The sequence below is a fragment of the Podarcis vaucheri genome (assembly GCF_965113315.1).
Source record: "Podarcis vaucheri genome assembly, chromosome: 3".
Taxonomy (NCBI): domain Eukaryota; kingdom Metazoa; phylum Chordata; class Lepidosauria; order Squamata; family Lacertidae; genus Podarcis; species Podarcis vaucheri.
This window is the reverse complement of record NC_138761.1, coordinates 15644732-15669996: the sequence shown is the minus strand read 5'-3', so window position 1 is coordinate 15669996 and position 25265 is coordinate 15644732. Positions and strand designations below refer to the sequence as shown.

The following is a 25265-nucleotide window of genomic DNA, read 5'->3' as shown; positions in this document are numbered from 1 at the left end:
ACCACAACAGTTTATTGCATTTCCCTGACAATTCCCTAACTTCTTCATTTTATTTGGGCTTTCACACTTTAGCTAATGGGGCCTCCTGCTGACACCGCGCTGCCAGAGCATGATTTCTGTTCTCATCCTGAAGCAAAGTTCTTAAACCAAGGTACTATTTCTGGGTTAGCAGAGTCTGTAACCTGAAGCGTCTGTAACCCAAGGTACCACTGTATCCCCCACATCTGAATGCACCCAGAGATATCTTGCCTTTGCAGCACTGAATGGTTTGGAGAGCTACACCAGGGCTGTGAGGTGACAGCAGAACTGAGGCAGGGATGTGTTCACCTCAAATTCAGCTCCTAATTCTCAACCACTGCATAACTAAACTAGGCCTCCATCTGGGCTCCTAGCATCTTTAGAGGGCAACAACTGCATATGAAAGTAGCAAAAAGTAGGCAAGAAACCACATCTCATATTCCAATGCACCACTCAGTTCATATGATACATTGACCAAGCCTAAGCGTTGTCCCCTGGGAACTGATCACAAGACACCCCCTGTAGCAAAAACCTTAGCGGTGGGCTATCTGTCTTCCATTATTGATCTTCTCCATGATTTTCACCGGATCCTTGTTTGAAATCCGCTTGCCTACTGTGAACTGGAGAAGAAACCACAGGGAGCAAAACAATTGAACGGGTTATGCTTGAAACGGCAGGCCAGAGGATGTCGGTCACACGCCCTGTTTAATTGCATTTGCTGAATACTTCTTGGTTTTTCTTTACAGCAAGGGGCATGGGAGAAAGTTCACTGGAAAAGAGAGCCTTCTGGGATGGTGAAGAGCAGGTTCAATTAGCCAACTACCAAGGTTTTCAAACTTTCTACCTTGAGGGAGCCTCCGGCATGCTAACTTGTCTGTAGTGGAACTTCTCTGCACATCTCAGGGGACTTTTCTTACAGAATATTCCAACACACCACTCAGTTCATATGATGCATTGGTCAAGCCTAAGCGTTGCCCCCTGGGAACTGATCACAAGACACACACACACACACACACACCCCATAGCAAAAACCTTAGCGGTGGGCAATCTGTCTTCCATTATTGATCTTCCCCATTATTTCCACCGGATCCTTGTATGAAATCCACTTGCCTACTGCGAACTGGAGAAGGGAACAAAGGAATGGTGTTTCTCCCTCTTCTACTTATTTAGTGGCCATATCAAAGTGAATGGGTTTTCTTTTGGTGGCTTCCATTCATGCTCTTTTTTTTGGGGGGGGGGGCATGTTGCACATATTTTCCTTCTCTGTGGCTGATAGCAGTTTCCTAATGGATTTGCATTCTGCAATTGGTGTGTGCGTTTAACCCCTCATCCTCTGGTACCACAGAACCTTGATCCCAGTCACTTGATAAATGTATGTTTGTTGGGAGCTGCTCTGTGCACAACGCATGCTGGAAAGGTGACAAGTAAATAGAAGAAGAAGAGGAGGAGGAGGAGGAGTCTGGATTTGATATCCTGCTTTATCACTACCCTGAGTCTCAAAGCAGCTAACATTCTCCTTTCCCTTCCTCCCCCACAACAAACACTCTGTGAGGTGAGTGAGGCTGAGAGACTTCAGAGAAGTGTGACTAGCCCAAGGTCACCCAGCATCTGCATGTGGAGGAGCGGGGAATCAAACCCGGTTCACCAGATTACGAGTCCACCGCTCTGAACCACTACACCACACTGGCTCCACTTTCAATGACTGCTTTTAGCAGAAGTTAAAGATGTTGGGAGATCCATCACAGATTGCCTACAGCAACATGTTGTATGTAGCATAATCCTAATAACTCATCTGCCCTGGACTACAAGAGGATGAACCTTCAAGAACACTTCACATTCACACTGTTCTTGTTGGTGCTGCTGATGTCATTCCCTGAAGGGGACGCTGACAAACATGTGAGTGAGAACACAGTCAGGTAGTGGCTGGCTGGAGCACTCTAGGGTTGGCTGTGCCCAAATGGACCAGAACCTGCTGTACCTGCTGATAACTCCCTCTTGTGCAGGGATGATGACCTTTCGGCTACATACCCGATGGCACTCACAGCCTGAACATCCGCAATAGAGGGAATGATGCGAAGACAGTCCTTCGCCCATGTAGACACACACACATTCCCACAAGTCTTTTCTTGGCATGCCCTTTTATGAGAAGGGATGGGTGAGAAACCACCAGAGGACCCCCCGCCCTGCCCCAAATTTACATGAGGCACATCTCTGAAGTGTTTACCAGATACCACCATTGGAAATCAATCCTTCTAATAGGCTCAGGTTCTTATGGGATGTGACAACACTTGTGGCTAATTAGCATGGAGCGATCGATAAGCCAATGAGGAATAGAGAGAATGTCAAATAGGATCAGACCTGTGGTCTGTCAGATTAAGAAGCCTTTCCTTAATTCTGGTGTTTGGGGAAGAGCAGAAAGATCCCAGATCTCTCTCCCCCCCCCCATATTGTACCTTTTCAGGGTCTAGATGGGAGGCTGCATGTTTGAACACCTCCTTTTTTGAGAAGAACTCGCCACACATAGAAATATGGCATGCCAGAAAGGAGTCTAGGCTTCACCTTATTCTCCCTAACAAGCTGGCTTTCTATAGGCAGTGAAGGGGGTGTGTTCTCTGTGTGTGTCTGTCCCGCACAAATCTGGTTGGACACTGTGAGAAAAGGATGCTGAACTGAATGAGCCATTAGCCTGGATGATCCAGCAAGGCTCTTCCTAAGCTCTTATGTTAAATAGAGAGAGCACATTCAGACATGCAAAGCTGTGCTGCTAAAGTGAGAAAAGTCCCAGAAAGTTTGCTAATAGCATTAACTGGGCTTAAGTTTAGTTTTCTCCCAGGGTTTGATATAATAGGGTTCCTTCAGACTTGGTTTGTTTGTTTGTTTGTTTGTTTGTCTGCTTGCTTTGCAGGTTTATCCTGGAACTTTTAACTGATTCAATAATAGGGCATTAGTGGTGGATTTCTTCCTGAGTGTCCGCACATCCTTCTCTTTTATTAAACGCTTGGTGATACTTCCCCATATGCATTGTTGGCTATAGGGCAACAAAAATGGGACAAAAACACATGCCCTCATTTATATATTCATGTATGTGTTTATCTTTCTTTCTCTCTTTTTCTTTTTTCTTAGATTTAAGTCTATGTTGATATTGAAAGTGCATTACGGGCAATTACAAAACAAACATGGGACTTTTGTAGGATAAAAAGTTAAAAGGATTCCAGCAGGAAGTTATGGGACATGTGCTGATTGGAAATGAAGCTGTACATTTGCAGGTGCAAACAGTATTTAAAAGCAGGATTGTGTACAACTGTCCCAATATTATCAAGAACACGAATCATCATGTATGCACAACGGAAAGGATGTCAGAGATCCCTGACTGGTGAACAGGTGCTAAAAAATTTGGGAACAGCTACCTGCAAACCCGGGCTTTGTTCTGACATCAATGCAGAATATTTTCATGGAAAGTTAGGTGCAGTAATCCAGACAGGCTAAAATCCATGCATTAAAACAACAGTAGCTCTCCTCCTCTTCAAAACGTTCTCCCATGAGGAAAGCTTACCTCACACTTTGCAAAGACCATACATTGTTAGGGATCTGCTGAGAAGGTGTCTGGGTTAAAAGTTCGCATGTTACTCAAGCTCCCCTCATCTGCCTGCTCTTGTTACTCTGAAAGCCACAGGGACGTGATTTGGTGAGACATGGCCATCCCCAGGTTAATATTAATATAAAAAAATCCTTTGCTAAGTTTAGATCAGTTTGACAGGTCAATATGTGCTGCAGACTGCACTCCTTTTTATTTTTATATCCAGCCTTTATGGTTGGCTTTCTTTCTGCCATGATTGCATCTCATTTGGAAATAATTTATCTCCACCGAGCACTGGAGCACAGACAAAATATAAAGCGGGAAGGGCCACAACAGCAAGCTGAGCTTTCTTTCCATGGGAAAGGGAGAGGAAGGGAAGGGAAGGGAAGAGGGCTTTCTGAATCATGAACTCTGTAACTAGGGTAATCAAGTTTTCATCAAGTTGTAACTCGGGAGATTAGGAGATTGCTGGTGCATTACTCTAGAAATCAAATCTGATTAACATTTAATTGCAGCGCTGCGGCTAGGTATTAATTAGGTGTATTTTTCTAGGAGTCATAAATAGTTATTAAAGTAAAACAAAAAAAGAGAGGCAGGAATAATTTCAAAATTAGCATAAATAGAATGGCAGACTCGAATAGCAAGCATTGGTGATAATGAATGGACCTTGTGGAAACAGAAGGAGCTGGCAGCTAATTAACATGTTAATTCCAATACACAGCTCCATTCAAGCAACACATATCAGCCTGCATCTGTATGTAACGGCTGTTCCCATGAAACCACTATCCGGGGAGCAGATTCCATTTTCAGGGGTGGCCAGAGGGCAAAGCAGGGACTGGAGAAACCTTCTTGGTTCAAGGGTCATGTTCGCCCATGAGAAATCTTCCAGTGTCTACATGACAGGGGTGGGTGGAGTCAGGGGCAAGAGTAGGTGATGCTACAGGCATGTGTTAGTGCAGGATGCTATACTCCAGGCAGAGGTTTCTGCGAACAGCCCAACTTCATGCATGATTGCAGTTTGAGGACACACTTCTAGACAGGCAAAAGCACTGGAGAGAGTGGAGCAGGACTGAGAAGAGACACATTCTGAAGGAGTGTCTAGTGTGGGTGGAGTCTTGAGAGCCAACCTGAGATGCCTGGGGGGCACATTTGACCCCAGGGCCTGAGGTTCCCTACCCCTGGGTTTGCCCCCATATTCTTTACTTTATCTCTTGACTTAGCTATAGGACTCTCCTTGCTCCAGATTTGCCAATATCTTGGATTGGTTCCCTTCGCTGGATAAGACCCCCAGAAAACTTCTGCCTGGTGGGCCTCTGGCTCTGGTCTTACAGGTGGTAGGTACCAACAGCATTGAGATTTGACATTTCCTTTTAAATTCCCCCATAATGCCCTAGTGCAGAATTGCTCTGGGTCACAGGAAAACTGAGAGGGGAGGACAGGGAGGAAGGTGGATCTAATCCAGCACCAATGGGCACAAGGAAACTGCCTATGGATGCCAGATCCTGATGCCAGGTTGGCCAACTTCCACCACTCAAAAATCTCCTGCTTACTTAACTTAAGTGACAGGTGCCACTCTTGCCTTTGCGGCCTCTTACTCTTGTAAGCCCATGAGAGTGCATTGACCTGGTCCCATCTCTTTTTGTCTTCCTTCAGATCCTTCTGCAGAAAAGCCTTTTGCTCCATGCCCTCCAATATTAAACAGTTAAAAACAGAGATCTCTTCCTTTCCCTCTCTTCTTCTTTTTATTTGCACTCCTGGAATTTAAACTGCAAGGGTTCTGGGTATGTGTGCCTTCTTTGTGACGCACTAGAATTAAACTTGTAACTGCTGACAATGAGCAGGGATACAAATCTAGCCCTGGAATCACAGATACAGATGATACAACAACAGGTAATTAAAAGTCCAAGAAAGGAAGGGAGGGAGGGAGATTAAGACGAAGGTTACTCAGAATATATATTTCATGTTTTTGTTACTCTCTTCATCACATGTACTCTATTAATCACACAACTTAATTGTATGTAAAAATTAACACAAATGCAACTCAAGGTGCAATGGAGCTATTATACTTACAATTCTCCCACCCACATCTCCACCTCCACAATATAAAGGAAGATGGGAATCTGATATATTGTAGAAAGCCCATTTGCAGCTTGCCACTTCCCTATCAAATGAAAACATTTGCCTCAAAGTGTGAAGCTGAAGATTAAATCAGGTGTATCCACGGAACACAATCCAGCAACTCGTCCCATTTATGATTTGCAATGCAATTGCAAGCAGCAACTGCATCATCATAAATATCTCTACCCCCTTCCCATAATACTTAGAACAGGCAAAGCCATCTTCTTCTTTACAGTTGAGGGCCCCATTATACACCGGCGCATAGGGAGCTAACAGTTTTCAGGCAGATAAAAGAATACAATAGAGCAGGGAAAATTGGTACGTTTCTCTGTGGGAAGGATACATGAATTCTTGAAAACATCTCCGTTTTGAAGGATTTGCGAGTTGCCAACAAGTATAACTACTTATCTTATGCCGCTTCTGTATTTGCCAAAGACAAGAAGTCTTTATCCCCCTCTCAAAGCCATGGTATTCTTAAATTTGCATGCCTCCCCCCCCCCAAAAAAAAAGGAACAAGAAAGACCAGAAGAGTAGAGGATGCTGTAGGGTGGAATGATGGAGATCGTGGCAACTGAGAGTGTGTTGATGTTTTCCTTTGCTACCACAAACCATGAATCTCTATTCCTAATTGGCTGGGGAAATGTCATGAGAACATAAGCTAGGCCACTGCAGGCCATGTGCTGGTAACCTTGTGGCTGGATTATTGCAATGTGCTCTCTGTGGGGCTGCCTTTAAACCTGACCTTTGAAAAGTATATTAGTTTGCACACATACACCCTCACTGTTCGCCCTTCAGGAAAGCAAATTCTAGCCAGGCAAAAGCCCTCAAAGAGGGTGGAGAGCAGGGCAGGTGAGGGGAATGACCTAGGAATAAGAAGAGAAGAAGAGTTCGGATTTGATATCCCGCTTTATCACTGCCCGAAGGAGTCTCAAAGCAGCTAACATTCTCCTTTCCCTTCCTCCCCCACAACAAACACTCTGTGAGGTGAGTGAGGCTGAGAGACTTCAGAGAAGTGTGACTGGCCCAAGGTCACCCAGCAGCTGCATGTGGAGGAGCGGAGACGGGAACCCAGTTCACCAGATTATGAGTCTACCGCTCTTAACCACTACACCACACTCGCTCCACACCAAGGGGTATGGCCTTGGGAGAATCCCAAGGGCTGGCTTTAAAGGCCATGAGGGCTGCACTCAGCACCTGGGCCTGAGGCTCTCCATTGCTGTGCAAATCGTTCTGGTTGCTCAACTTCAAGAAGGTCATTGTGGAACTGGAAACGGGCAGCCAAAATGGCCAAAGAACAGGAGCACATTCTCTATGGGAAACGGCTAAAGCTTTTCAGGCTTTTGTGTTTGAAAAATAGAAAGGGCGAGGGATGGCGGGGGCCGTGCATGATAGAGGTTTAAAGGATTATGCATTGTGAAGAGATATTTTCTCCTGCTCCCTTCTCTCTGAGCACTAGAACTTGGGGTCAGTCAATGAAATTGATTGGCAGCAGATGAGAGAAAGCACTTCTTCCACACAACACAGAACTGACTTAGAGAATTTGCTGGCACAAGAAGTAGCTTAGGTGGGCTTGAGAAATTAATGGACAACACAGCTTGCCCATGATAACGAAAACAGACCCAGCAGATGAGGACATGGGCCCCAAGGGCTGGATTCAACTAAGCTGTTGTGCAGAAGCCAGAGCAATGAGTCTCACTAGAATGGTGGGACTTCCCGCACTATACTCCCCTTGCAACCTTCTCAAATCTGCTCGAGGGGGTTAGGAAAGCCCCCCATAACAGAGCGGGAGGAGGAGCAGGGAGGCTGCTCTATCTGGCAAGCATAAACGCTTGCGCTGATGGAACTCTCTCAATAGTATGGTGTGGAATTTCCCCCTCTATCTTCTTTTAAGTTCCCCAGGTGTTTCTGGGCAGGTGATGAATTTAGAGGGGATTGACTAGGGAGGATCTGTGCTACTGGTCAGGATATTCCTGGGGACAGGACTGCATGACTATCTAGAGATTATCTGGAGGTAACAAATGGGGTAAGTGAAGGCGAATCGAATTAAATAGAGCAGGATCTGTTGGGAATGACTTGCACTGAAAGACTTCTGATGCCTCCTCAGAGTGAGGCAGAGGTGAGTGAGAGCCGGAGGCCAAGGCACAGCCAGCACTGAGTTGTAAGTGGGACAGATGGTCAAGGCAGCAAAAGTGATGTGATGGTGGCATCCTTGTGCTGGACCAGCAGCTGTCATTGCACTGAAACTCCCATCAGCCCCATCCAACACAGTCTATACTCAGGAGTGATGGAAGTTGTTGCATAGCAATGTCTGGAGGAGCACAGGTACCCCACCCCAGTCTAGATCCGGGGTACAGCAACTGGGAGCGGGAAGCTTTCCTGCATCTATGCCAAACACACCTCAGAGAGGCGCCTCTCCTGAAGATCTCAACGCACAGGCAGGCTCATTATACTGCAGAAGGTGTCCCTTCCGATAAGCTGACCTGCCACTGTTTAGGGCGTTGAGGGTCATAACTAGCAATTGGAACCAGACCCGGACCTGAACTGGATCTGCATAAGGTGGCAAAACTTCATTCAGGCTGCTGAAGCCTGCTTCTCTCTCCCTGCTATAGGAGCTGCTGCCCAGATGCTCTCAGTTCTTAAAACAAAATAAAACTGTGTTAGGGAGCCAATTATAATTGCTCACAGTACCCAAAAGTAATAATGAAAGGTCTCTGACCTTGCAACGTCTCTGAGGGTCAAAAGTAGTGACCCTGTCATACCACTAAGATTCTTGATATTACACCTGTATCAGGCAACAGTGAAGATGAAGTCAGTAATTAGAGATGCTGAACAACACTGCTGATGTGAGTCAGATAAAAGCAGCCAAAACTGCTCTGTATATGGGAGGCAGTAGTCAAAAGGCCCCTCACCCTTAGGCACAGTTTTTCAACTGGCCCAGTTTCTCGAGTCATCATGGTCCATCTACCGTTGCCTCTAACCACAATTTTTAAAAGAAATCTGGCTCTGTTCTCTAAGTCACTATTTGACATTTGGTGTCACCAACCAGCCACTATTTTGCACCAATCTGCAGCTGGTGGTCTGTGGAGTTTTACTAAAAAGAAAAACAGATCCTGCAAACTTAGTATGCCCACCTGACTTCCAAGTCCTGATGAGAAAGGCAGTGGCGTAGCGTGGGTTGTCAGCACCCGGGGCAAGGCAAGTAATTTGCGCCCCCTAACCCCTAACCTGCCGCCGCTGCCAGCTTCTTCTTGCTGCTGCCTGACCTGGTCTGGTGTGGTTCTCTCCCGCGCTCAGCGCTGCGCTGGGCGGCCACTGCACTGTCCCTCCCCCAGATAGTCCCTCGCTCTCTCTCCGCACCGCATGCCTGGCACCCACCCCCTCCACAGTGGGCGGCGACCCAGTGGCTCGGATCGGATTCGCACAGCCAGCACTGCAGTGAGAGAGAGTGAGTGAGCCAGGTAGGGGCAGAGAGCTGAGAGTGCGAGCGCCCCCCCCAGATGTTGCGCCCGGTGCGGCTGGCCCCCCCTGCACCCCCCACGCTACGTCACTGGAGAAAGGTGAGCTTCCCACAACACCCATCTCCTGTGATTAAATCCAAAACTGTGCCAGGATTCCTGTGCCTTGGAAGACAAACTCAGTTCCATGGTTCAAGGTTTCTGTAAGGCTAAAATGCTCACAGAGGAGGGTGCCCATTGTACCTCTGAATGATTCACTGTCCCAGCCTTGCCTCCATCCAGTCAGCCTTTGCTGAATAATTATACTGCATCTCTGCATCTGGTGAGATTAGATCATTCAAGCACTTCCAGTGCAGAAATGAACAGAATAGCCAGTACTCAAAGGTGAATCTCTGCACGAATAATTGCTCCTTCTTCTTAGAAGCACTACCAGCTGCACAAATATAAGATGGGAGGGGAAGGACAACAGCTGGATTGCAGTAGTTCACGTGACAAGAATCTAGGGGTCTTAGCAGACCAAAAGCAGCAGAAAAAGCTAATGCTATTCTAGGCTGCATCAACAGAAGTCTTGTTTTCAGATCAAGGGAAGTCACAGATAATGCCTCTCTATTCTACTTTGGTCAAACCACACCTGGAGCACTGTGTCCAGTTCTGGGCACCACAATTTAAGAAGGATATTGACAAGCTGCAACATGTGCAGAGGAAGGTTTTGGTTTTGTATTGTTGTTAAAGTGAATTGTGGTGACAGAGGAGTTTTAAAAGTTAGCTCTCTCTTGGAATCTCAATTAGTACAGGCCTGTCACAGAATTAGCACCTTGGACAGAATTGGGCCTCTGAGTAACGGAAGCCTAGTTTCCATTACAATGTGATTCTTCTTATTGACTTCGGTGCACTTTAGATCAAGCATTTCTTTCATAAATTTAAGGGACTCTGCATAATGAATAACCGCAAGATTCATCATGACAACAGCACTAATTATATTGTAGATGACAAAAAAGATTCAGGCATGAACAGCTCATACTCCTACACAAACATTCGCTCTGTAAATATGGCATAATGGATTTGGCATGTTACATATGGAACAGCAGCCGCATGTAGACTATAATTTCATTTAAAAATTCACTCTTTCCCTTGCCCTCCATTTTTCCAAATCATTTTTTTTTTACCTCTGCTTTTAAACTGGATAAGTTTAAAAACGAACCACATATTTTATCTACATTTGCATTTTTATCGTATTTTTCTTGTGCCTGCCTTCTGGTCTGCTTATTTTAAAAGAGAGATAGGATATACATGCACAGATCCAATAAGAATTAATTTAAATGGTGGGGGGAATCATTGAAACTCTCATTTGCTGCACTGAGTTCTCTGGCTATTTATTTGCTGACTGCTCTTTGATAGCTTTTACCATTTGCTCCAGAAAAGCAAAAACTCTTTTTTTCATATACTTTATGGTACCTTTCATGAGCCCCACTACAAGATCTGCCTCTGTGAAAGTGCACACCCATCTTATTTTAGGCTGCAAACATATAACTGGCAACGGGTATTCACCCCCCCCCCCGGCCCACCACCATACATAGCCAATTACAGCATTGGAAAAATAGCACACTGAATGCTCTAAAGAACTGATCCGGGGAGAGCAAATCAAGCAGTACCAAGCAACTGTGCAATCCCCTGACGCTGCTCCAAACAAGAGTTATTGCTAGTTGAGCACAGCAACTTGCAGACATGTACACAAAACCTTTGCAATTAACAGCTCGCGTTGCAACATAACTGATGGCTTACCTGGAGGCAGGCGGCAAAAGATTTCTTCTCCCCGCCAACCCACACCCCCACTTCACTGATCAGGCGGGCATTAAATGGGAATAAATCATTTTCAAAATTGTGGAGTAGAACTAGAAAGGATTTCTACCACCACAACAACAACTGGTATCTGGGTCAGATGCTGTTTTGAGACTAGGCCCAGCACCTACCGTTTCCTTGTGGATTTAAGGAAGGCTCATTCCAAAAAGAACATGGGAAGTGGGTATAGCAAGGCCAGGGGTGCTTCAAGTTCTCAAGTTCTGGCCATTCTCAGAGGAGAACAGTGGAACATATCAGAGCAGAGACTCTTCTACTCCTTCTAATAATTTCTATTTATTTTATATTATTTCATAAGCCTCTTGCCTTTGTACAGCAGCTCCCTCCTTCTCTCTCTCTCTCTCTCTCTCTCTGTCTCTCATCATATGTTATTTGCATTAAGGTAAGATGGAGGGGAGCCAGACACACAATGCTTTTTAAAATTCAATGACACTAGGTCCTGTGGCCAGTGCTCTGCAATCCCCCATCGCACATCAAAACACTACAAAAGCTGGGGAAACGGGTTTCCACCAGGAAGGACATAAAACAATAGCAACTTGTCAGGTGCCCACCCACCCCCCACTCCCATTGCCAGGAGCCATGCGATGTGTTGGCAAGTTTCATATGTTCAGCCATCAAATGTGCTGGTGACTATGATCTCAGCACTTTCTCAAGGATGTTGAGCAGTCGCCTCCAGTTAAGTTTTACTCAAATTAAGGGACTTAAGTTAGTTATGGCAAGCTGTTACCAGAGGAAGGACTGCAGGGAAGCAAGGGGATGGGGAACGACTCTGTAGTTGCCATCAGCAGATGGCTGGTTTCAATAGGGTTGCCCCCACCTCCAGCCCTCCAAAAGGGGGTTGCTTAATAGATACTTTGACTTGATCTCGGGGGAAAGTGTGCACTTACTTAAATGTTTATGTACATTAAACAAACTGTTCATTGTTGTTTATCATTTTTTCTTGTAATGTTGCAGTGATATTTTATGTGTATTGTCACTGTATTTAGACTTCGATTTCTGTGCTAGAACCCTGGAGTCTCTGACTGCTCAGAGACTGGGGTGACGTGTGACAATATGCTCATGTTTCCAAGGATAACTTTAACCAAAAGAATAAACGCTCTCTTGGCTTTTGTTCAACTTGGGGGGTTGGTATATTGCAGAGTAAATGAATGCCATCAGCGGAGAAGAGCCTTTGGCAATATGCAATGAAGGGAGAGGGGACTGAAGCAGAAAGCCTTGGAATCAGAATTAGGGTGGTGCAAACTTGTCCCTGTTGTCATCAGTGGAATGCTGGCAAATGTGCTGGAGCTTCCTTTGGCTCCTTAATTTCATCCAAGATGCAGTGCTCATCTCACCAGTGGGAAGGCTTGCAAGCTTCTGCGGCTTTGAGTGTTGATGCACCTCCCAAGGGAGAAGATAGGATAATTGTATTCCATATTAACTGATGGTTGTTGTCCAGTCCTAGGCAGAACGTTCAAGCACCGTGCTTTCCCCATGAATTTGCCCCTTCCTGTATTGCCCCTGTCCACACTAGGATTAGACAGGTCTCACCAATTCCCATGACTTAGCTGACCTTGGAATTGCAGTGGGGGCTATAGCTTAGTGCTAGAGCAGGCACAGGCAAACTCGGCCCTCCAGATGTTTTGGGACTACAACTCCCATCACCCCTAGCTAACAGGGCCAGTGGCCAGGGATGATGGGAATTGTAGTCTCAAAACATCTGGAGGGCCGAGTTTGCCTGTGCCTGCGCTAGAGCATCTGCTTTGCAGAAAGACTCCTCCAGGAAAACAGCTGCTGATCCGTGTAGACAATACAAAATTAGATGGACCAATAGTCTTGATCTGGCATAGGCAGCTTCATCTGTTCATATGCTCACACCCTCCTGTGTGTTCACACAGTCCTTTCGCTTCAGTGTGTCACAAATGTTTCTTGTCTACCATGCACAAGCAATTTGTGGGGAAAGAGGATATCTTTTAACCCCATGGCTCACAGCAGGACTCACAGGGGGGATGCCTGGAAGCTAAGTCCCTGTGTAAAGGTCAGAGGGGGCAGGGTTTCTGTTGAGGCAGGGGATTAGCTGTGGGAGGAGCTTATCAGAGTTTGCAGGGCATCAGTTGAAGAAGGAGCAAAAAGGGTTTTCTTGTGTGTGTGTTTCTTTGTGGCTCATTAGCTGTTTTCCCTGTGTAAAGGTCAGAGGGGGCAGGGTTTCTGTTGAGGCAGGGGATTAGCTGTGGGAGGAGCTTATCAGAGTTTGCAGGGCATCAGTTGAAGAAGGAGCAAAAAGGGTTTTCTTGTGTGTGTGTGTGTGTGTGTGTGTGTGTGTGTGTTTCTTTGTGGCTCATTAGCTGTTTTCCCTGTGTAAAGGTCAGAGGGGGCAGGGTTTCTGTTGAGGCAGGGGATTAGCTGTGGGAGGAGCTTATCAGAGTTTGCAGGGCATCAGTTGAAGAAGGAGCAAAAAGGGTTTTCTTGTGTGTGTGTGTGTGTTTCTTTGTGGCTCATTAGCTGTTTTCCCTGTGTAAAGGTCAGAGGGGGCAGGGTTTCTGTTGAGGCAGGGGATTAGCTGTGGGAGGAGCTTATCAGAGTTTGCAGGGCATCAGTTGAAGAAGGAGCAAAAAGGGTTTTCTTGTGTGTGTGTGTTTCTTTGTGGCTCATTAGCTGTTTTCCCTGTGTAAAGGTCAGAGGGGGCAGGGTTTTTGTTGAGGCAGGGGATTAGCTGTGGGAGGAGCTTATCAGAGTTTGCAGGGCATCAGTTGAAGAAGGAGCAAAAAGGGTTTTCTTGTGTGTGTGTGTTTCTTTGTGGCTCATTAGCTGTTTTCCCTGTGTAAAGGTCAGAGGGGGCAGGGTTTTTGTTGAGGCAGGGGATTAGCTGTGGGAGGAGCTTATCAGAGTTTGCAGGGCAGCGGCGCACGCCTAACGGCGCGCGCAGTTAGATCCATCTTTTAGATTTAGGGGAGCTAGTCTCAAACCTTTGTGGGGGGAGATCTAGGTGTTTTTTTGTGTGGGGGAAGTTATTTGCCCTGTCTTCAAGCTTTTTATGATGGAGGACCTCTGTAGCCAACCCCAACGACACGATCTCAAGATGGAAGGGGAGGGAACAGCTGCAGTCGCCTGCGATTCCTGCGCAATGTTTGCCATCTTGCCAAAGGTTGCAGGCAGCTTTACCTGCAGCAATTGCATGTTGATTGCTCTCTTAAAAGACAAAGTCCAGCAACTGGAGGAACGTGTAGCTACGCTCCAAAGAATTAGAGAGCTGGAGCTCTTCTTGGAAGCAACAGAGCACACCGTCTCCACCAAGGAGGAGACAGGGGACTCCCCTGAGAAGGAGTCTAGTTCACCAACACAGGAGCCAGATATATGGAGAAACGTGACTCAAAGAAGTAGGAGGCCCAGGGTTCACTCTGATTGCTTAGAAATACACAATCGCTTTGAGGTCCTCTCCCCTAGCATGGAAGACGAAGAGCAGACTCCATTTGAGGATCTCTCCCTCATTACAGTTGATCAGGTATATGAAGACGAGCAGCAAAGTCAGTCCTCAGGGAATGTGCAGGCGACCTTGGAATGCACAGCTCACGGAAGAACCCCGACCAAACCCAAGAGGAGGCGTGTAGTGGTGATAGGGGATTCCCTACTGAGGGGAACAGAAGCAGTGATCTGTGGGCCTGACAAGATGTCTCGGGAAGTGTGCTGTCTCCCCGGGGCTAAGATCCAAGATGTAACTGAACGACTGCAAGGAATCATAAAACCCACTGACAAATACCCCTTCCTCTTGGTTCATGTGGGAACCAATGACACTGCAAGCAATAGCCTCCAGAAGATCAAAAGAGACTACGAGGCTCTCGGCAGGAAATTGAAGCAACTAAATGCACAAATTGTCATCTCGTCTGTCCTCCCAGTTGAACGACGTGGCCCAGGGAGAGAGGGGAAAATAGTGGAAGTGAACAGCTGGCTTCGCAAATGGTGTAAACAGGAACGGTTTGGATTCTTAGATCACGGACTGCAGTTTCTTGAAGATGGACTTCTGGCAAGTGATGGGCTGCACCTCACAACGGTTGGGAGAAATGTTTTTGCCAAAAATCTCAGAAACCTCATCAGGAGGGCTTTAAACTGACTAATGTGGGGGAGGGAGACAGTGCTCCTGAAGGTAGGAGCCTATCAATTAATGAAGATGATCATCCAAATGTCATAGACCAAATGGAGAAAACAGCACACGGACCTAGTGGTGGGAGGAAAAAATCCTTAAATAAGAGACACGGGGGAATGATTAATGGACTTCAATGTCTGTACACTAATGCGCAAAGCATGGGAAATAAACAAGATGAGCTTGAGCTCTTGGTACAGCAAACTAAATATGACATAATAGGCATCACTGAAACCTGGTGGGATAAGTCCCACGATTGGAATGTAATAATGGGGGGATACAATCTATTTCAGAGAAACAGACCAGACAAGAAAGGAGGAGGAGTGGCGTTATATGTCAGGGATGTGTATACCTGTGAAGAGATCCAAGATTTAGATCCTCAAAGCCAAAGTGAGAGCATTTGGGTCAAAATTAAGGGAGAGAAGAATAACAGAGACCTCATTGTGGGAGTTTACTATAGATCCCCAAGCCAAACGGAGGACATAGATGATGCCTTCCTGGAACAGATGGCCAAGCATGCAAAAGGAAGGGAGATAGTAGTAATGGGGGACTTCAATTACCCGGATATTTGTTGGACGTCAAACTCAGCCAAGAGCATAAGGTCAAACAGATTCCTCACTGGCCTTGCAGACAACTTCATTGTCCAGAAAGTGGGAGAAGCAACAAGAGGAACAGCCATTTTAGATCTGGTCCTAACCAATGTTGATGACCTGGTTAGTGGGGTAGAAGTGGAAGGATCATTAGGCGCGAGTGATCATGCTCTTATGAAGTTTACTATACAGCGGAAAGGAGCAGCCAAGCATACTAGGACTCAATTTCTTGACTTTAAGAAAGCCGACTTCATAAAACTTAGGGAAGTGCTGGGTGAGATCCCATGGACAACAATACTAAAAGGAAAGGGAGTTCATGATGGCTGGGAGTTTGTTAAGAGGGAGATACTAAAAGCACAACGTCAGGCAATACCAATGAGATGGAAACATGGAAGGTGCCTAAAGAAGTCAGGGTGGCTATCTAAAGAACTTTTAACTGAATTAAGATTAAAAAAGGATGTGTACAAAAAATGGAAAAGGGGGGAAACCACCAAAGAGGAATTCAAACAAATAGCCAGCACATGTAGACACAAAGTCAGAAAAGCTAAAGCACAGAATGAACTCAGGCTTGCTAGAGAGGTTAAAAGCAACAAAAAAGGCTTTTATGGGTATGTTCGTAGCAAAAGGAAGAACAAAGAAACTGTGGGGTCACTCAGAGGAGAAGATGGTGAAATGCAAACAGGGGACACAGAAAGGGCTGAACTACTCAATGCCTTCTTTGCCTCAGTCTTCTCCGATAAAGAAAACAATGCCCGACCTGAAGAATTTGGAGCAAATGATTCAGCAAAGGAAACACAGCCCAGAATAACTAAGGAGATAGTACAAGAATATTTGGCTAGTTTAGATGTATTCAAGTCTCCAGGGCCAGATGAACTGCATCCAAGAGTATTAAAAGAACTGGCAGATGTGATCTCAGAACCACTGGCAGTCATCTTTGAGAATTCCTGGAGAACAGGCGAAGTCCCGGCAGACTGTAGGAGGGCAAATGTTGTCCCTATTTTCAAAAAGGGAAAAAGAGAGGACCCAAATAATTACCGCCCAGTCAGTCTGACATCAATAGCAGGGAAGATTCTGGAGCAGATCATTAAGCAAACAGTCTGTGAGCACCTAGAAAGGAATGCTGTGATCACCAATAGTCAGCATGGATTTCTGAAAAATAAGTCATGTCAGACTAACCTGATCTCGTTTTTTGACAGAATTACAAGCCTGGTAGATGAAGGGAACGCAGTGGATGTAGCCTACCTTGATTTCAGCAAGGCATTTGACAAGGTGCCCCATGATATTCTTGTAAAGAAGCTGGTAAAATGCGGTCTTGACTATGCTACCACTCAGTGGATTTGTAACTGGCTGACTGACCGAACCCAAAGGGTGCTCATCAATGGTTCCTCTTCATCCTGGAGAAGAGTGACTAGTGGGATGCCACAGGGTTCTGTCTTGGGCCCGGTCTTATTCAACATCTTTATCAACGACTTGGATGATGGACTCAAGGGCATCCTGATCAAATTTGCAGATGACACCAAACTGGGAGGGGTGGCTAACACCCCAGAGGACAGGATCACACTTCAAAATGACCTTGACAGATTAGAGAACTGGGCAAAAATAAACAAGATGAATTTTAACAGGGAGAAATGTAAAGTATTGCACTTGGGCAAAAAAAATGAGAGGCACAAATACAAGATGGGTGACACCTGGCTTGAGAGCAGTACATGTGAAAAGGATCTAGGAGTCTTGGTTGACAACAAACTTGACATGAGCCAACAGTGTGACGCGGCAGCTAAAAAAGCCAATGCAATTCTGGGCTGCATCAATAGGAGTATAGCATCTAGATCAAGGGAAGTAATAGTGCCACTGTATTCTGCTCTGGTCAGACCACACCTGGAGTACTGTGTCCAGTTCTGGGCACCACAATTCAAGAAGGACACTGACAAACTGGAACGTGTCCAGAGGAGGGCAACCAAAATGGTCAAAGGCCTGGAAACGATGCCTTATGAGGAACGGCTAAGGGAGCTGGGCATGTTTAGCCTGGAGAAGAGGAGGTAAGGGGTGATATGATAGCCATGTTCAAATATATAAAAGGATGTCACATAGAGGAGGGAGAAAGGTTGTTTTCTGCTGCTCCGGAGAAGCGGACACGGAGCAATGGATCCAAACTACAAGAAAGAAGATTCCACCTAAACATTAGGAAGAACTTCCTGACAGTAAGAGCTGTTCGACAGTGGAATTTGCTGCCAAGGAGTGTGGTGGAGTCTCCTACTTTGGAGTTCTTTAAGCAGAGGCTTGACAACCATATGTCAGGAGTGCTCTGATGGTGTTTCCTGCTTGGCAGGGGGTTGGACTCGATGGCCCTTGTGGTCTCTTCCAACTCTATGATTCTATGATTCTATGATTCTAAGCCAGTTGCTTAACAAAAAAACTGGTACAGCATAGTGGCTAAGGGTGCAAACCCAGGTTTAGCTCCTAGCTTACCCATTTGGTACCCTTATGTAAGTCCTTCCTCCCTGCTCTGCAACACTTGGAGAACAGCACTGGCGTACCTAGCAGGGCTGTCAAGATTAATGAGATAGAGTTTCTGAAGCCTATAAAGTTTGATGTGCCTGACCCAATGACCTCAGCATATCTCCCAAAAGCTCTCCTTTGTGTGGTGCTTGCCTCTCCACTGCAGGAGGGCTGTATGTCCCCCTATGGTACACACAGGAAGCTAACTGGATTTTTTCCCTTCTGCATTATTATGTATTAAATAAAAATGTGGACAAGAGATCCAGAATAAGTCAAGACTATTCTAGGCTGCTCCCAACCATCAGTATGTAATATATTCTAATTCTCTCTGTGTGGAGGAGAGGTCTACCTTCAAAATTCCTCAAACGTTTCCTCTCAGGGAGAAAAACCCCACCCAAATTCAATCTGGGCTTTGCTCGCTGCAAAATGTAGGCAGCAAAAGTAGTGCCTATCCATGCCTAATAATCTGATTTCATTTCCAGTGCTGATTCAGAGGTACCGAGGCAGGATTGCAAATGCTAACTTTAGTTGTCACATCTAGCTAAAGCACTGATGCCAAACAAACCTTTCCTCCATTCTTAATAGAATTGTGTTATTTGGATTTTAACATTGCAATGCTTTGTGCACTGGCAAGCTGCCGAATTTAATATAACTCCACCTTGGCCTTGAACAAACACAAATGGAATTTGACACTCATTATTTTATTATTTTCAGAACCTTCTCTGTCCACTGTGACTCGAATTAGCCAAAGAGGGTGACACTTAAATTTCAGTTTACAGAATCCCTTAAGGAGCTGATTTGAGGAGTCCAGCGCAGTGCAGAGGCTAGAGCAGTGTCCCTCAACCTTGAGTCTCAAGATGTTGTTGGACTACAACTCCAACCCATCCCAGCCAGTTTGACAAAGGTCAGTGGGGATGGGACTTGTAGGTCAACCTTCGGTTAGAGCATCAGTGAAGTGAAACTCAAAAAAATTCTTCTAAATCTGCACTTCTCCAAATTTTGCAATGCAGCTCTCTGTCCCCAAAAAATGCATTAGTACTTCAATCCAAAAGTGTGCACAACAATGCACATGTTGGTGAAAACAACGTAGAGAAATGCACGATAATAGAGGAAATTGCTTGCAAAAATGTGTATATTAAACAAAATCGCATACAAAAATATGTGTATTGGGAGAAATGAACACTAAAGTGCTGATGAATGCAAAAATTTGGGAAAACAAATTTCAGATTGGAACAATGAGAAAATGAAATTGGCAGATCCATCCATGGCCAATTCATGCTTTTTCAAAGCTCACAGAACAGCTTCTTTTCAACCATCTCCCACTCTTCCCAGGACCTGTTTTGGCACTCTGGGTCCCAATTCATTGATTCCCTATTCCCCGCCCAGAGCTGCAATTCCCAGAGTTCCCTTGGAAGAGGGACTGAGTGTTAAACCGCTCTTGGAACTGTAGATCTGTGAGGGGAATGGGAAGTCTGAAAGCAACTCATAGCATCCTTAACAAACTACAACTCCCAGAATTCTTTGAGGGAAACCCACGACTGTTCAAAGTGGTATCATAGTGCTTTAAACGTAGGGTGTGAATGTGGCCCCTGATTATGTTATACTGCCTGCTTCCCTGCTTGCCTCCATCCTGCCACAAGAATAACTAATGGGATATCATATCTAGTAACAAATGGATTGATTGACGGATTGACGGATTGATTGATTGATTGATTGATTGATTAATTGATTGAATATTCTGGAAATGTGCAGCAAGAATATTTTGGAGCACAGAGGCCTCTAATGCAGACCAGGTTGCTCAAGATCCAATGAATTATTTTCTAAAAAGAGAGAGGGGGAAAATACTTTCACATGGCAGTGGTTTCTGCTAAAATGTTAACAAGTTAACATTTTACTAACTTTTTACTTACTAACATGTTAACAAGTTAGTAAGCCACAACATTGTACTATCAAATACAGCACCATGGATGTGCCAGGGACACTTAACTAGGACTGTGCCTAGAAATCCCATTTTACTTCCACAGTCTCTCCAACTGCAAACAGAAGTGCCCTCAATAAACCAACAAACAAAAGGTATGCATGCAAATAAACATATAAACTTATTTTTGCCTAACGTAATGATTTCGGAATCTGTGTCGACAAGCCTTTTCATTTGAGATTCAACTTAATTTGAGATGAAAGAAAACTTTGGAAGCTTTGCTAATAGGGTTCATTTTTTAAAAAAAAAATCAGTGCTAATGTCAATTCCCATGAAATATAAAGTTCTTCTGTACAATTATGGCGCTGCTCAGAAAAATCGCGTTTTTTCCAGGGTCTGTTGTGCTAAAGATTTGGAAGAGTAATAAATGACAGGGTGCTTTAAAATGTTCCCTGTTTAGCAATGGTTAATCTGGGAGGACTATTGCTAGGTAAGTAAATTGTGTTTCTAGTCTAGCATTAAAGGCTGATTCAAATGGTCAAGTAGCAATCAGGAAGCAAATTACCATCAGCTTGGATTCCGTTAGGTTCACATCAATCTTTGTAAAATGTGTAGGTCTGTTTTTTTTATTCCTCTGATTAAACTTGCTGTCTGTTTCCAGTGTTGTTAAAACATATATACTGAATGAGGAACCTGGGGTGGAGGAAGGGGGGTGCGCTGGAGGTGGTTCACCCCTGGTGTAACCACTGAGGGGGTGACAAAATGCCCGGCGGCACTCACTGTGGGGCCCACACGTCTCTCCTGGGAGAGATGCAGTAGCTTGGGCGTGTGCAGGCTCCGTGCTGCCTCCTCCCAGCTGTAGGGCAGCTGAGTGGAAGGAAGCAGGCAGACTCCGGAGGCCCCGTGGTGCACCCCACCCCTATGGGCAGCTCGCCCCACCCCCTGGGCACACATCCCAGGCGCCCGAGCAGCTTCCTCTGCCACTGTGAGGAACTGCACATAGCAGAAATGAGTAACACTGGTCTGTAACATAAATGGTCCTAAATTCAATCCCTGGCATCTCTAGTTAATAAAGGATCAGGTGGCAGGTAATGCCCCCTCTTCCTGAGACTACAAAGGACTGCTGCCAGTCAGAATAGACAATATAGGATTAGACTGACAAGTGGCTGTCCCCAAAAACAATACAGGTGGCTGATTGTTCCAGCGTTGTTCCATCTAGCTCAGTGGTTCTCAACCCATGGGTCCCCAGATGTTGTTGGACTACAACTCCCATCATCCCTGACCACTGGTCATGCTGGCTAGGAATGATGGGAGTTGTAGTCCAACAACATCTGGGGACCTACAAGTTGAGAACCACTGATAGACTTCCAGGTGTCTTTCTCAGACCTGCCTGGAGATGCTAGGGGTTTTAACCGAAATCTCCCACATGCAGATCTTGTGTTCTACTACAGAGTTATGGCCCTTTCCCTCTATAAAGGCATCTTCAGATGCAGATATTTTACTCTGAAGAAATGTATAAGCAGGACATTATGACCTTCCTATCTTCTCAAGATGGTGCAACTTCACGTGGCAATTCAAGCCACAGATTCCAAAGGGGAAATCTCCACCTTTCTACCACCCTAGATTGTCCATGCAACATTAAGAAGGGCTGGATCAGGTCAGCAGCCTATTGATTTCAGCATCCTGTTCTCACAACAGACAACCCATGGGAAGCCTGCAAACAGGACCTGAGTACAACAGCAAATTTAGAACCAAGTCCTGCCATACGGTTTTAGCTGCCCCTAAGGTTGCTGAATTATATCAGCTGGTCAGTGTAATTGCAGGCAAAATAGGCTGGAGTGAATGTGAGGGATGTGGAGAAGCTTGGGAGGTTGGGGAAGTGTTGCATGCAATAGAGGAAATCGCATAATTCACCAGGATAGCACAATGCAATTTGGGAATAATCACCATAGAACGTTTTTTGCAAGGGTAAAAGTGTAAATTGCTAATAGATCAATAAGTAATTTCTTGCAAGAGGAACTATTCCATCCTCGGCAAAGGAAGCAGCAAGGTTGTTAAATCAAACTCAAACTTAATATATTAACAAAGTTGAGATTAATCTAAACTGCTAAAATCCCCGGCTGCCCTAGTTAAGTTTATCTCAACTGATCATTTATTTATGATGCCATAAAAATCCAGACACTTTCCATGGTGATTGCTACTTATTTGCTCTAAGGCAACTTGAAATTGCCCAGCTAGACTTTCCAGGGTGACAACTGTGTTTTCTGCTCAAAATTTATCACTGCACAGTAATGGCAAGATCAGTCGGCTCTCATCAGGATTAACAATGCACCCGGCCAAATGCGATCATTACCATTCCTCTGACAGATTCCTTTGCAAATCTGCTGGGACTAATATATCCTCCCCTGACGTTCATATAAATTGAACTGCAATATGTTACTATCATTGATAACAATGATGATGGTTACCTCTCAAAATGGATGATACACATCCTGGATTATGGATGGTTTCCCCCCACAGATCTATTTTGGACTGGACTCAGACTGTATTATGCACTAACAGCAGAATGCATTGCAACACCAAGAACATGGCTGACCATCATTAGGCGACCCCTGTCCAGAAATGGCCATACATAAATGGCTAGAGTTGGCACACCCTCTGAAGCCAGGCATAGGCATCCATAGCCACTGAGATCAACAATTTATGACACCCACATGCCTGCTCCTTCAAGGGAAATGTGACTCCTCCCCCAGCCCAAAGAGGCAATTTGCCTGCTCCCATATATGCAAACCATTCACCTAGAGAACCACCATCTTGTCTGGATTCAGCTTCAATTCAGTGGCCAACATCCAGCCCATTATCACCTCCAGACAATGGTTCAGTACCTGCACCGCCTCACCTGGTACTGATGCTACACAGCGATACAGCTGGTGGCCATCAGCATATGGATGGAATCTCTACTCAGATCTCCTGATGACAACTCCCAGTGGCTTCATATAGATGTTAAACAGCAAAGGTGACAAGACTGAGCTGTACAGAAAACCATGGGATAATTCCCACTGGGGGCCAAAAAACAGTCACTCAATGCCTTTGGATATAGGAGCAGAACTGCATCAAGGCAGTGGCTCCCATCTCCCAGCAGTGGTCCAGAAGTGTAGAAAAGTATCAAAAGTTGCCAAATCTAAAGCCCACGTGACCCTCACCCATCACAGGTCACCAACCAGGGCAATTTCAGTCCCCAAATCAAGCCTGAAGCTACTTTGAAATTCCATCCAAGCACCTTCTCAGGCAACTTGGCCCCAAATTGAATATTAGCAACTGGGTAACAGTTGTGGAACACTTCGTGGTCCAGGAATGTCCTCTTAATGAAGGCGCATGCTACTGCCTCCTTCAGATCTGCTGGTACAGCCCCCTCCCACAGTGAGGCAATAATAAATCCCTTTTCAGTGTGGATGTGATATGTTCACCACAGATCAGAGCTTTAGTTCCTCTTAATGTTGTCTAGGATGCATCACACATGCATGGAAACACTTGCAACCTCAGGGCAGTCTTTGGCATTTAAGAGTTCAGGGAAATGAATCCAGTTACTTTACATTATTTTTCAGATTGGATTTGGAAGGAGGATCCTGCCTGTCAAAAGCTGTGAGGCTTTCAGTAAGAAAAAAAATACATATGCACCAAGTGACTGGAATATTCTAAGCAGGCCTGAATCTTAATTACAGCTCCATCCCCACAACCAAGTATATAACTCGTCAAGTTATTCAGGTGTCAAAAATCACTGCAGTAGCCAAAAGGGAAGCCCCGGTTTTTCCAAAGTGATTCAGAACCCAATCTGCAGCCTTGTTAAATCCCACTGAAGTCAGCGGGGCTAAAATGGTTTTAAATCCTTCATTTTGCTCTTAACCAATAGGATTAGTCTCTCAATGCCAAAATCTCTTCCAAAAATTGGATTGAAATGTATAAATCACTTAACCGCATTTGGAAAAAAGAAAAGAAAAGAAACAACCCAAAGAACATTACTCAATGGCAGGAAATCAATTTCAGGAAAGGATAGCATTGTAATAGCCATAGCAGAAGCTGGAATCGAAACACACATAGCAACATTGCATTTTGCTGATGGTACTTACGATGTGTAGCTCTAGATAATCTCCGAGCCCAGTAGAGCTATCCACTCGCACCAAGACGGCTTCTTTCTGAACTGTGCTGAACCCTATCGCCAGTCTATCTGCTCGCGTGCTGGGCCGATCATTAGGAGGCCATGTATACGTGATCTGTCCACCCCCTTTGCTAAATATGTATGTCGTTCCCGCTGTAAGAGAGAGAAAGAAAGAAATATTAGGTAGGTGTTTTGGACTTAAACTTTTCTTTCTTTAATATATGTTCTATAAGAAAATTAGGTTTCAGAAATATTTCAGGAATTATAGTCTCGGCACACTGACCCTCTGACAAACACCCTCAAATCTTGGTCTCCTTCGTTGTTCTGTCAGGGATGGTCTTGCCTTAGACATACAACACAATCTTAACCACGTCTCATCAGCAGCAAGTCCTACTGAGTTCAATAGGGGCTTACCCTCAAGTTTAGTGTCGTTAGGATTGTAACCTTAACTGTTCAACACACAAAGCCATGCTCCTAGCTCCTGAGGAACCACTGGCCTTTCGGACATTGGGACTCCAACTCCCATCAGCCCCTCCTAGTATGGTCAACTGTCAGGGATGAAGACAGCTGTAGCCCAAAAACATCTGGAGGGTCACAATTTTCCACTCTGATTTGGAGCTCACAGGCCATTTTGTTTATTGTGCATGTGTGTTTACATGTTTTCCATTTCTGTGAAATATATTAATAATTTGGCCTGCAGTGACTCACCCAGTCATTTAACCCATCACTTAATGCAGTAAATTTGCATGTGTGAATCAGCCTTTGGTGTTTATCAGCTGAATGTGTGAAATTACTCCACTGAAACCCATTTTTTAAAAAAAATAAAATGTTGTGAGTTCCTGTTCTGTCAGCGGCATTTAATGAATGGTGGACTACATGTCCAAGCCATCACTGCACCGAGCCATGGTCCACCATGCTTGGGTGATCCAAGCCTTTAAGTAAGGGATAGCCAATATGATGCCA

The 25265-nt window shown here is 45.1% G+C and overlaps 1 protein-coding gene across 34 annotated transcripts in view; it reads right to left on the bottom strand.

The window, feature by feature from the left end:
• Nucleotides 1-25265, bottom strand: part of NRXN1 (neurexin 1) — a 1008670-nt gene that overhangs the window by 235440 nt on the left and 747965 nt on the right. For all 34 annotated transcript variants that reach the window (XM_082217236.1, XM_082217247.1, XM_082217269.1 and 31 more), the window contains one exon: nt 24274-24455. In XM_082217236.1, coding sequence (XP_082073362.1) covers nt 24274-24455 — 182 coding nt within the window. The remainder of the gene's footprint in view (nt 1-24273; nt 24456-25265) is intronic.